At 37.8% G+C, this 13,586-nt stretch overlaps 1 protein-coding gene across 1 annotated transcript in view; it reads left to right on the top strand.

The window, feature by feature from the left end:
* The window catches only part of RNF17 (ring finger protein 17), a 170,128-nt gene that overhangs the window by 151,218 nt on the left and 5,324 nt on the right, over positions 1–13,586 (top strand). Inside the window, exons 32-33 of the mRNA XM_059144058.1 lie at positions 8,207–8,375; positions 11,483–11,618. Of these exons, the coding sequence (XP_059000041.1) occupies positions 8,207–8,375; positions 11,483–11,618 (305 nt within the window). The remainder of the gene's footprint in view (positions 1–8,206; positions 8,376–11,482; positions 11,619–13,586) is intronic.

Here is a 13,586-nt window from a genome sequence, read left to right as displayed (position 1 = left end):
AGTGCTTTTAGACTCCCTCTTCGCTTAGAGGATCCCTTTCAATATTTCCTGTATGGCTGGTTTGATGTTGGCAAATTCTTTTAGCTTTTGTTTGTCCTGGAAGCTTTCAATCTCTCCTTCTATTTTCTTTTTTTTTTTTTTTAATTTATCAGAGGGGTTGGGGGAGAGAGCGAGCACAGGCAGACAGAATGGCAGGCAGAGGCAGAGGGAGAAGCAGGCTCCCCGCTGAGCAAGGAGCCCGATGTGGGACTCGATCCCAGGACGCTGGGATCATGACCTGAGCCGAAGGCAGCTGCTTAACCAACTGAGCCACCCAGGCGTCCCATCTCCTTCTATTTTCAATGCCATCCTACTGGATATAGTATTCTTGGCTGCATATTTTTCTCATTTAGTGCTCTGAATATATCATGCCAGTTCTTTCAGGCCTGCCAGGTCTCTGTGGATAAGTCTGCTGCCAGTGTAATATTTCTACCATTGTATGTTACAGACTTCTTGTCCCAAGCTGCTTTCAGGATTTTCTCTTTGTCACTAAGACTTGTAAGTTTTACTCTAAGATGATGGGGTGTGGACCTATTTTTATTGATCTTCATGGGGTATCTCTGTGCCTCCTGGATTTTGATGCTTGTTCCCTTTGCCATATGAGGGAAATTCTCTACAATAATTATCTCCAATATACTTTCATCCCCCCTCTTTCTTCTTCCTCTGGGATCTCAATTATTCTAATACGGTTTCATCTTATGCTATCATTTATCTCTTGAATTTGCCCCTCGTGGTCCAGTAGTTGTTTGTCTCTCTTTTGCTCAGCTTCTTTATTCTCTGTCATTTGGTCTTCTATATCACTAATTCTCTCTTCTGCCTCCATTTTTGATTGCACCTCATTAATAGCTATTTTTATTTCAAGTTGGTTAGATTTTAGTTCTTTTATTTCTTCAGAAAGGTCTTTTATTTCTCCAGACAGGGTTTCTCTAATATCTTCCATGCCTTTTTTGAGCCCAGCTAGCACCTTGAGAATCATCATTCTGAACTCTAGATCTGACATATTACCAGTGTCCGTATTGATTAGGTCCATAGTCTTTGTTACTGCCTCTTGTCCTTTCTTTTGTGTTTTTTCTGGCTTGTCATTTTATCCAGATAAAAATATATGAAGGAGAGAATAAAATAGTTAAAGGGTGGCAAGAACTTCAGGAAAATATGCATTAATCAAATCAGAAGAGACCTCAAATCGTGGGGGGGGAATCGGGGGTAACAAGTAGTTTAAAAATTTTTAAAAAGAATATATATATATATATATGCCATGCATTAGATATATATCTAATATATATATTAGAACAGAGACACCCACTTAATTTTGGGAGTATTTTGGTGTCTTAGACGAAACTACCCCCCAAAATTTTATAGAAGAAAAAAAAATACTCACTCACACACACACACACGCACACACACACGCACACACACACAAATAAGGGTAAACATGATCAAGGGATGGAATATGAGTATAAAGATGAAAAATTTTTAAAAATTCTTAAAAAAGGAGTTGATAAGTTGGTTGGGAAAAGAAAGCAAAGGAAAGTGTAGAGAATTTGCAGAGGCTGGAGCCTAGAACAAAGCCCTGTGCTAGATTTAGGGTATATTTTGATCTATTAGAAGTTGTATCCCAAAATTTTTTAGATGGAAAAAACCCTATGTGTATACAAAAAATAAAGTTAGATACAATGAGGGATAAAATATTACTATAATAATTAAGATTCAAAAAGATTTTTTTTAATGAAAGGTATTGTTGAGATAAACTAGTTAAAAAATGTTAAAAGAGGAAAGAGTAAAAGTTAAAAAAATTAGAATAAGAAAAAAAATTTTTTTAAATTAATTAACTTTGCAAGACTAGAGAATCATGGGGAGAAAGCCATGCATTCAATGCTTTGCTTTCTCCTCCTCTGGAATTCTGCTGTTCTCCATGATAAGTGAACTTGGTCTTGACTGGATTTCTTTCTCATCTGGGGTTGGGGCCTTTTGTAGTTCTCAAGTGTCTCTGCCCAAGGCAGAATTGCATCGCCCTTGCCAGGGCCAGGCTAAGTAATCTGCTCCAGTTTGCAATCAGAGATTTTGTTCCTTGAATGCTTTCCATAGAGTTCTGGAGGATGGGAATGAAAATGGTTGCCTCCCAATCTCCAGTGAAGAGGAGCCAAGAGTTCAGGGCCCCACTCCTCAGAGTGCCCTTGGAGAAAAGTGCTCAATCACTCCCGTCCCCCTGGTCTCCAGCCATACTCTGAGCTCACCCAGCCTGTGATCATGCGCCTCTGTCTCTGGCACACAGTCCCACCTGGAATCTCCAAAGCAGATCCTGGCTGCTGTTCCCGGGGGGTCTCCTGGGATCTGCCACTTTTCAGGTCCCTGCTCAAAGAGCAGTGGCCTAACTGTGCCACAGATCACAGTTTAAGGTAACCCAGAGTTGAGAGCTCACTCCTCAGCTCTGTCTCTGTAGCCGGCTTCCCTGCTCTAATACCTGCAAGCTCTGCGACACTGACACCCCCGATCCTTCTGTGACCCCATGGGACCTGACACCATGCTGTCTCTGGCCTCACCCCGGCTTAGCCTCTGGAGTGATTCCCTCAGTGGAGCAGACCTTTAAAAGTTCTGATTTTGTGCTCCGTTGCTCTGCTGATTGTCAGGAGCTGGCCCTTCTCCCCACGGTCTATCTTCTTTTCGCTTTGGATTCACTTCTCCACAGGTCCTACTTTTCAGAAGGTGGTCGATTTTCTGTTCCTAGAATTGCTGCTCTTCTCTTTGATCTCCTGTTGGATTTGTAGGTCTTCGGAATGCTTTGATAAACTATCTAGCTGATCTCCTGCTACCTGATATCATCTCAGCCTGCTACTCCTCTGCTATCCGACTCCTCTTCCTCATAATATTCTTATATTCTTATAATTATTCTTCTTGTAATTATTTATAGTTCTGTAGTTGTGATGTGTCCTCTTTCATTAATTATTTATTTAGGTCTTTTCTCTTTTCTTTTTAATAAGTTTGGCTAGGGGTTTATAAATTTTAATTCTTTCAGTGAACCAGCTCTTAGTTTTGTTGATCTGTTCTACTGGGTTTTTGTTTCTATATCATTTTTTTCTGTTCTGATCTTAATTATTTCCCTTCTTTTACTGGCCTTAGTTTTGCTGTTCCTTTTCTCCCTCCTTGAGGTATAAAGTTAGGTTGTTCATTTGAGACTTTTCTTGCTTCTTGATGTAGATTTGTATTGCAGTATACTTCCTTTAAAACCACTTTTGCTGCATCCCAGAGGTTTTAGACTACCATCTGTTCATTTTCGTTTGCTTCCATTTTTTTATTTCTTAATTTCCTGTTTAACCAGTTTATTCTTCAGAAGGATGGTTCTTTAATCTTCATGTATTTATGATCTTTCCATAATTTTCTTTTTTTTATTATGTTAGGCACCATACAGTACATCATTAGTTTTTGATGTAGTGTTCCATGAGTCATTGTTTGCGTAAACACCCATATTTTTTTCTTGTGGTTAACTTCAAGTTTCATATTGTTGTGGCCTGAAAATATGCATGGTATGACCTCGATCTTTTTGTATTTGTTGAAGGCTGATTTATGACCCAGTGGGTGATCTATTCTGGAGAATGTTCCATGTGCACTCAAAAAGAATGTGTATTCTGCTGGTGTATTCTGAATATGTCTGTTAAGTCCACCTGGTCCAGTGTGTCATTCAAAGCCTTGTTTCCTTGTTGATTTTCTGCGTAGATAACCTGTCCATTGCAGTAAGTGGGGGTATGAAAGCCTTCTACTATTATTGTATTATCATCAATGAGTTTCTTCGCTTGTTGTTAATTGATCTATATGTTTGGGTGCTCCCAAGGTGGGGGCATAAATATTTGTAATTGTTAGGTCTTCTTGTTGGATACACCACTTAAATATGACAATATTGCCCCTTTACATCTCTTGTTAGAATTTGTGGTTTAAAATCTAGTTTGACTAATATAAGTATGGCTACTCCAGCTTTCTTTTGGCATGTATTAGTATGATAGATGTTTCTTCATCCTCTTGTTTTCCATCTACAGGTATCTTTAGGTCTAAAAGGAGTCTGTTGTAGGCAGCATATCGATGGGTCTAGTTTTTTAATCCATTCCGATGCCCTTTGTCTTTTGATTGGAACATTAAGTCTCTTTACATTTGGAATAATTATTGATAGAAATTTAGTGCCATTGTGTTAACTGTAAAGTTGGTGTTTGTGGTGATGTTTTCTTTCCTTTCTAGTCTTTGTTGCTTTGGGTCCTTTTTGTCCCCACTCAAAGAGTCCCCTTTAGTATTATTGCAGGACTGGTTTAGTGGTCATGAACTCCTAGGTTTCTCTGGGAAACTTTTATCTCTCCTGTTCTGAATGACAGCCTTGCTGGAGTTGGCTGCATATTTCTCCCATTCGGCATGTTAAATATATTTGTCATTGTTTTCTGGTCTGCCAAGTTTCTGTAGATTGATATGCTACAACCCTCATCCATCTTCCCTCATAGGTTAAGAATATTTTTTCCCTTGCTGCCTAAAGATTCTTCCTTGTCTGTTTATTTTGTGAATTTGACTATGATATGTCTTGGTGGTGGTGGTCACCACCATTGCTGAATTTAATGGGAGTTCTCTGTGCTTCTTGGATTTTATTGTCTGTTTCCTTCCCAGCTTAGGGAAATTTTCAGCTATACTTTGCTCAAATACACCTTCTGCCTCCTTTTCCCTCTCTTCTGGGACTGCTATGATATGAATGTTATTAAGCTTTAAGGAGTTGCTGAGTTCCTTAAGTTTGTATTTGTAATCCAATACCTTTCTTTATCTCTTTTTTCAGCTTGATTATTTTCCATAATTTTATCTTATGTATCACTGATTCGTTCATCTGCTTTATCCATCCTCATTGTCAAGGCATCCAGTCAGTAACAGCATTTTAAATTTTGGCCTGATTGGTTTTTAGTTCTTTTATTTCTGCAGTAAGGAATTTTCTAATGTCTTCTATTTGTTTTCAAGCCCAGCTACTATCCTTATAAATTTTTTAAATTCTTTTTCATACAGATTACTTACATCTGTATTGATTAAATCCCTGGCTGTTAGTTCTTCCCATTCTTTATTTTGGGGTGAATCCCTCCATCTTGTCATTTTGTCTAGGTTCCTGTTTTATTGTATGATAGCTAGCTTGTCATATTCCTGCTTCTGAGAATAATGACTATATTAAGAAGAGGTCCAAAAAAAGTGGAGGGATCCTATATTACTCTGTTGTTGTGTTTTGATGTTCCTACTCTCAGGTCAGTCCTCTGCAGATTTTTCCTTCCTGCAGTGGTGGAGACATGTTTAGACCCTGTCCACTGTGTGGCAAGTTTTAACTAGGTGTGTCTTGGTCTGCTTATTAAAAGAAACTAGGGACGCCTGGGTGGCTCAGTTGGTTAAGCAGCTGCCTTCGGCTCAGGTCATGATCCCAGCGTCCTGGGATCGAGTCCCACATCGGGCTCCTTGCTCAGCGGGGAGCCTGCTTCTCCCTCTGCCTCTGCCTGCCATTCTGTCTGCCTGTGCTTGCTCTCTCCCCTTCTCTCTCTGATAAATAAATAAAATCTTTTAAAAAAAATAAATAAATAAGAAACTAGAAGGGGAGGTGAACCATGAGAGACTATGGACTCTGAAAAACAATCTGAAGGTTTGAAGGGGCGGGGGGTGGGAGGTCGGGGTACCAGGTGGTGGGTATTATAGAGGGCACGGATTGCATGGAGCACTGGGTGTTGTGCAAAAATAATGAATACTGTTATGCTGAAAATAAAAAATAAATTTAAAAAAAAGAAACTAGATCCAAAAAAATTTTTAAATAAAAAATAAAGGAGAAGCAACAGCTAGATCCTACTTCCCCTAGAACTGAAGCTTTGCAGCACTCTATGGTCAGTAGATTTGGTGCATGTGAGAGGTTTGTGCTGATTTTCTATGGAAGAACCTGCTGCACTGATTCTCAGGCTGACTTGTCCTAGTGGAGTTGCACTTGCAAGGCACAGCGGGGTGGAGCTTGGTGGTCTCCACTGGGGGGTGCTTTGTTGCTCCCTGAGGTCAGTCAGTGCTGATGGAAGGGGAAGGGGGGAAATGGCATCACCCTGCTCTCTCATCCCCAGAGTGGGGAGTTCAAGCCTGCCACTCTTCTGGAAGTCCTCACAGAAGAGCAAACAGTCATGCCTCTTATGCCCCCAGCTTCTGTTAGATTCCTATCTTCACCCTGTCTTTGTCCAAGTTGTCTGTCTGCTTAGGTGGCACAGTTTTATGGACCCACTGGGCATAGATCCACACTGATCCTCTTGGGGAGGGTCTTGCCATGCTTTTGCCATTTGCCAATTTGTCCCATAAAAGTAGTTGCATGACAAGTAGTTGTTTGGAGCCTATAGTTAAGTGTAGCAAAAAGGCAACACCAAGGCTTATTGCTCTCAGCTGGTGTCTGTTCCTGTGTTAAGGAATGGGGCAGTACATTGGCACCACCAGTTCTTCTGTCCCTGGAAAAGCTGTGCTACCACTCCCAGATGCACAGATGAAGGGAAACTTTCTCGCCTTACTACCTAGAGGATTCTTAGACCATACTGCCTATTCCAGGGTCTCAGCCCTCCTTCCCAGTAGGTGTACCCCTAAGCCCACCAGGCATGACCTCAGTAATAGCACAGACTTCTAAAACTTCATACTTTGCACTCTGATGCTTATAGTAATATGTGGGAATCCACACTTCTCTTTTTCCCAGTCAGTTTCCCAAACAGTTTTTCTTGTGTCATCCCCTGCGTGCTGCTTCATCATTTCTTTCCCTCCCTCTCTTTTTCTCTCTCTCCGCATTCAGGGCTCCCTTCCCTCCATGGCACTCACTCTTCTTTTCTCCCCCAATCCATTCTCTGCAGCCCCTACCTTCCACCTGGCGGTCATTTTTCTACTTATAGAAATGCAGTTTTCTTCTCTCAGTCCTCAGATCAATTTCTCATGTTTATTTAGCTGTGTTCAAGGGACAAGGCAAGCCCAGGGTCCCCCTACTCCTCTGCCATCTTAACTCCTCTTCTCATCTTTCTGATTTTAAATAGTTGACCTCCAGTGTGCCAACTGTATAATTTCCTCTTCAGACATTTGTTAATAAAACAAGTGTTTCTTAAGGACTTGCTGGGTTTCAAGTGTTGTGTTGCTTTAGTCTATTTATGTCAATATTAAAATTTTAAGGCAGAACTGTTTCCATCTTTGAAATCTTAAACATCTCATTTCCTTGTCCTCTTCCTACACTGAACTTTAAATACTCTTTATTCTGCTCTGTTTTTCCATGTCATTTATCACCTTCTAATACATTTTCTTACTATGTTTATCTGCTTCTCCCTATTAGAATGTAACTACATGAAGACTGGGAGTTTTGCCCCTTATGGTCACAGATGTGTCCCCAGGTTCCAGAATATTGCCTAATATAGAGTAGTAAATCAATAAATATTGATTGAATAAATAAGTGCCCTAAAGAAAATTCAATTATATGTCCTTACCTAACAAGAAAGAAGAAAAAAGTGGCAAATTAAATAGAACAGGTAGTTCCTTTAGCTGTTTTACATATTAGACCATTCTTTCACAGGAAAATTTGCTAATTCCATTAAGGAAGATAGCAGTGTACAACTGTGTTGGGTTTTATAATGATTTCTTTTCATATTAGTTATTTATTGCTGCACAAGAAATTATCCCAAACTTAGCAGCTTAAAACACATATGAGAGTCAGAAATCCAGGAACTAGTTAATTAAGTGCTGGCTTAGGATCTCTCATTGACAAGTGCTCAGCCAAGATAGTGGGGGGCAAGAGGGGAACGCTGCAAGACCCACTTCCAAAAAGACTCCCATGGATACTACCTGGAAGGCTCAGTTCTTGGTCCTGTGGGCCTCCCCGTTGGTCTGCTAAGAACATGGCTGCGTGCTTCCCTGAGAGAGAACAGTTGTAGAAAGAGCGTACCACCAAGACAGAGGCCACATGTCTTTGACGATCTGGTCTCAGCAGTCATATATCATCACTTATGTCATTATCTTTTGGTCATAAAGATCTATTTTGGTATCTTGTGGGAGGGGAACTGTACAAGGTATCATCAGGATCCATTGTTAGAGACTATCACAGTAATTTTGTCCATATAAATGAATATTAAACATTACAGAATTTGAAAGGTTTTTTTCCTTCCCTTTCTCCACTTAGGTGTATATTTGCCTTGATTCTGTAGAAAGTTGTAATCTGTTTAACCAGCATAGTGATACAGATGACAGTGGAATCAGCTGGGAATCTGAGTCTGAGAGCCTTAATGAAGCACTGCGGAGGTTTAATAAGAATGTGGAGACATTTCCTCCTCTGACAGATTTTAGAACAGGTACACTAAATCTTCTGAGTAAAATGGGATTCTTAATAAACCATTGTTTTGTTTTAAGGGCTTTTGAGTTTCAGCTATTTCTAATGTTAACTGATGTATTTTTAAATTTTTTACTTAAATTCAATTTAATTAACATATAGTGTATTGTAAGTTTCAGAAGTAGAACTTAGTGATTCTTCAGTTGCATGCACCAGTGCTTATTACATATATCAAATGCCCTCCATAATGTCCATCACCCAGTTACCCATCCCCTGCACCTGCCTCCCCTCCAGCAGCCGTTTATTTCCTAGAGTTGAAAGTGTCTTATATTTTGTCTCCCTTTCTGTTTTCATCATATTTTTCCTTCCCTTCCCCTATATATATGTTTTATTTCTTAAATTCCACATGAATGAAATCATATGATATTTTTATATACTTTATATGCATGATCTCTTTGATTCCTCAAGACACTCTATAGATGATCTTTCTCATTTTCTAGATGAGTAAAGTAAGAGAAGGGAAATAACTGCCTTGGGTCACTTCCATTTTCTAAAACTCAGGCTGCATTGAAAAATTGCATAAAGATGATTTTTCTAAGCTTGAGGTTTTGCCATTAGCTCAAATTGTTAGAGTTGTCATTCACACCTGAGTGGCAGTAATTTTAATTACAAACTATCTACACTGATAATTTGAAGTAGGGTAGGGGAGCTCAGATTGTCCTGTCCTGTCAGGATAGGTCAAATCGTGTTTTTTTCCTTCTAATCCATTTCTACCCATATTTAGTAAATATATGTGATTCTTCTATGAATAAAATGCATCTTATTACTGGTGTTGACAATTTCTGAAAAGCAAGAGTGTTGTCTACATTTTGTGTGTGTGTATCTTTTTGTATTTGTGTGTCTATACATTTTTATCAGTATGCGATATATAGAGTAGATTTATTCATAGCATTTTGTACATATCAAAAGATATGCTAAAGCAAAGGAAAACATCAGCCTAAAGTCTTACCTGGTTTTACTCAATGAGATTTTAATTAGTTGTGACTCATGTTTTGGTGATAAATAGCACTGGCTATTCCCTCTGCCTGGAATGTTCTTCCCCCAAACTGTAAGCACTTTAGATCTCTGCTTAACTGTCTCCATATTGCAGGTCTTCCCTGTCCTCCCCATATAAGTAACACTGCCTGCCACCCTCTCCTATGCCATTTTTCTCCATGGATTCTGTTCCTTTTTGTGTGTGTGTGTGTGTTCTTTTTTTTTTTTAATATAATTTTTTATTTTTTATAAACATATATTTTTATCCCCAGGGGTACAGGTCTGTGAATCACCAGGTTTACACACTTCACAGCACTCACCAAAACACATACCCTCCCCAGTGTCCATAATCCCACCCCCTTCTCCCCAACCCCCTCCCCCCGGCAACCCTCAGTTTGTTTTGTGAGAGATTCCTTTTTAAATAGCACTCTGAACAGGGATTCTTTGTACTGCTGTGTCACTAGCAGTTAGAAGGGTACCTTGCACAAATTAGGTGCTCATAAACATTTGTTGAATGAGTGGAAGAATAAGTTCATGATTTTTACTTTTTATAAACTCAGATTTATAGTCTGGAAGAAGCAGTTCCTTCCTCATTGTCTTCTTGTCTCAAGGGAAGTCACAGAAGCATTCTGTGTGTAATGTGATCATTCATGGAGTTATATATAGCTCCATTTTCTGTGGGCATTTTATTTTTTCTGTGAGTATTTTATTTTTTTCTGTAGGTATTTTTTTATTCTTCAATAAGTTTTTTTTAAGTATTCATATGTACAAGTTGATTCATAACCAAGTGCCTATTAAAAAGTTGTGTAGGTTAAAATAACACAACTAGGTTGGCTGGGTTTTTTGGTTTTTTATTTTTTTAGTTCTATTTTGAGATGAACTTTCAGTCATGTAAGGATGGAAATGGTAAAAGCTTAGATTGTTAACAGTGATTCAGTCAATTGCTTACTGTGCAGACAGCTCAATTAGAAGACATTCTTTACTATTCTATTGATAATCTTTTCAATAAACACAAGAAATTATTTAAAACTCTTTGATAAAAATCTTTGTACATTAGAATCATGTAGTGTTTAAATATTACTTGCTCAGAGCTACACTTCTGTGGAGATTATGTAGAAAAGAATATGATAATATAAAGAGAGGGACAGAAGTAGGGCAAGACAAGAACTCAAAGTGTGTTCCATCTACTCAAATCTGAAAGTGTCTGTAGAGAAGAGAATACATATTATACCAATTTTTCTACAGTTTTACTCAAGCCTGGCATTCATTTATTAGCACATTTTCTATTGGGCAATTGCTTGTAACAGGTACTATATTAGCAATACAAATACAGTTCTGCACATAAGAACTAATGGGACAAGAAAACCAGGTTCAATATGAAAATAACAGCTCATATCAAAGGTGTATGCACAGTACCATCAGGTCACAGAGAAATTATGACTAGGAGTAGTTAGGGCTTTTTATAAAAATCATGTTGGAGCTGATCTTTGAAAAGAGATGATTATCCAGAAAAGGGTTTAGGAGAACATTTTAATTACAGGGAACTGCCATGAACTAAAGTAGTAGTTTAGGTAATTTTCATTAGGTAACCCTTGGAAATATGTGATAGGTGTTGGTTGGGAATAATTGTGAAGAACTCTATTATTGCAGTACTAAGCACTTGATATTGCAGATGGTTATAATACCCCTGAAGAATTTTAAAGAAGGACAATTGAAGTTTTTAAATTCAAAACTGAAAGGAATAGCAGAAACTATTATCTTCTGCAGAAGATGATGGCTTAAATGAAAAATTTTGGGAGTCTAACAAGTGCGGGCATTGAAGGATAATTGAAGCCATGGGCAGAACTAGAAAACTATGAGAATGGGAGAAGTGCCTTTCTTAAGAGCTTAATTCTTAGGAATTAGGAAAAACAAGGTGTATAAATTATAAACAGAAAAAAGCAGAATCCAACATATGACAGACTATTGTTTGTTTAAATCTGAATGATGGGTTTATGGTGATTACATTTTCTTTGTAATTTTCTGTATTTAAAAAATTGTTTTTTAAAGAAAATACAAGGTAATGTGATTTTTTCCCTTTTTCTTTCTTTCCAGAAATGCCCTGCCTTGCAGAATATGATGATGGCTTATGGTATAGAGCAAAGATTGTGTCTGTTAAAGAATTTAATCCTCTAGCTGTCCTGGTGCAATTTGTTGATTACGGATCAACTGAAAAACTGACAATAAACAGGTTGTTTTATTTTTGTCAACTTAGTTGAACTAGAATTCTTAGAGGTTTTTTAAATAGTAATTATTGGGAAAGTTTTGGGTTTTCTTTTAAGAGAAAAACTATTTTAAAGCTATTTATTAGGATTTTTTGAAAGTCTGTGTCTTTTTATTATGGTAAAATATAGAATTTACCATTTTAACCATTTTTAAGTATACATTTAATTGTCATTAAGTATATTCAGGATATTGTGCAGCTATTGCCACTGTCTATTTTCAGGATGTTTTCCTAATCCCAAACAGAAATTCTGTATAAAAAAAAAAAAAAAAAATATATATATATATATATATATATATATATACACACACACACACACATATATATGCATATGTATGTATTTATATATAAAATATATATGTGTGTATATATATATATATATGGCTAAATAATACTAAATAATACTCCTAAATACTACATTTATTTATTCACATGTTGATGGACACTTGGGCTGTATCCATCCTCCAGCTATTATAAATAATGCTGCTATGAACATTAATTGTGCAAGTAGCTGTCTGAGTCACTGCTTTCAGTTGTTTGGTATGTATAGCTAGAAGTGGAGTTGCTGGAGCATATGGTAATTTTGTTAAACTTTTTGAAGAACTGCTAAACTTTTCTGCAGTGTCTCTACCATTTTACATTCCCAACAGCAATACACAAGCATTCCAGTTTCTCCACATCCTTGCCAACACGAGTTATTTTCCATTTTTTGTTTGTAATATTGTGGTAAAATACATGTATCATAAAATTTGTCATCTTAACCATTTGAAATTAGTTAACATTAACTTTTCAACTAATTTAACTATTTAATTAATAATTAAATTAGTTAACTATACTTACATTGTTATGTAGCCAACCTCCAGAACTCTTCATTTTTTTTTAAAGATTTTATTTACTTATTTGACAGAGAGAAATCACAAGTAGACGGAGAGGCAGGCAGAGAGAGAGAGAGGGAAGCAGGCTCCCTGCTGAGCAGAGAGCCCGATGCGGGACTCGATCCCAGAACCCTGAGACCATGACCTGAGCCGAAGGCAGCGGCTTAATCCACTGAGCCACCCAGGCGCCCCCAGAACTCTTCATTTTGCAAAACTGCAACTCTGTACTCTTTAAACAACATTCCTCATTCATTTCCCCCTCATCCCCCCCACCCGGCAACCACCATTCTACTTTCTTTCCCTATGAACTTAACTATTATAAGTAAACCATATAAGTGGAATCATATAGTATTTGTCCTTTTGTAACTGGCTTATTTTACTTAACATAGTTTCCTTAAGGTTTGCCATGCTGTAGCATGTGTCAGAATTTCCTTCCTGTTTAAGGCTGAATAATATTCCATTATATGTGTACCCTACCTTCTTTTCTCCATTCATCCATGGATAAATGTTTATTTGGGTATCTGTGTTGATTCCACCTTGTAGCTATTGTGAATAATGCTGGTATGAACAGGAGTGTACATATATTTCTTCAAGACCCTGCTTTCAATTCTTTAGGTGTATATGAGAACTGGAATTGCTGGATCATACTCATTCTATTTTTAGTATTTGGAGAAACCAGCAAACTGCTTTCCGTAGCAGCTGTACCACTGTACCATTAGTAGACAGTCAAATGATAAGTGAATGAGTGGGTCTCGAAGTGACATTAAACTTCATTCCCAGAATGGGAATTCTGGTCAAAGCCATGGAAAGGACTGAACTGTAGTAATTTTGAATTGTTTAATGCAGTAGAACCTGCATCAAAAGGTTCAAATAAACACATACAACACTCATGTTCTAAGTGTCCAAGAATTCCAGTCTCTATCTACATCCTCATAAACATTTCATATTTTCTGGTGTTTTGATAGTAGCCACCTTTTTAAAAACTTTTATTTGAGAAACAGAGAGAGTGTGAGAAGCAGGAGGGACAGAGGGAGAAGCAGACTTCTTTGCTGTGCAGGGA

Source organism: Mustela lutreola, chromosome 13, assembly GCF_030435805.1.
Source record: "Mustela lutreola isolate mMusLut2 chromosome 13, mMusLut2.pri, whole genome shotgun sequence".
NCBI lineage: Eukaryota > Metazoa > Chordata > Mammalia > Carnivora > Mustelidae > Mustela > Mustela lutreola.
Note: the sequence above shows the minus strand (reverse complement) of the source record. Positions and strands in the feature narration are given on the sequence as shown.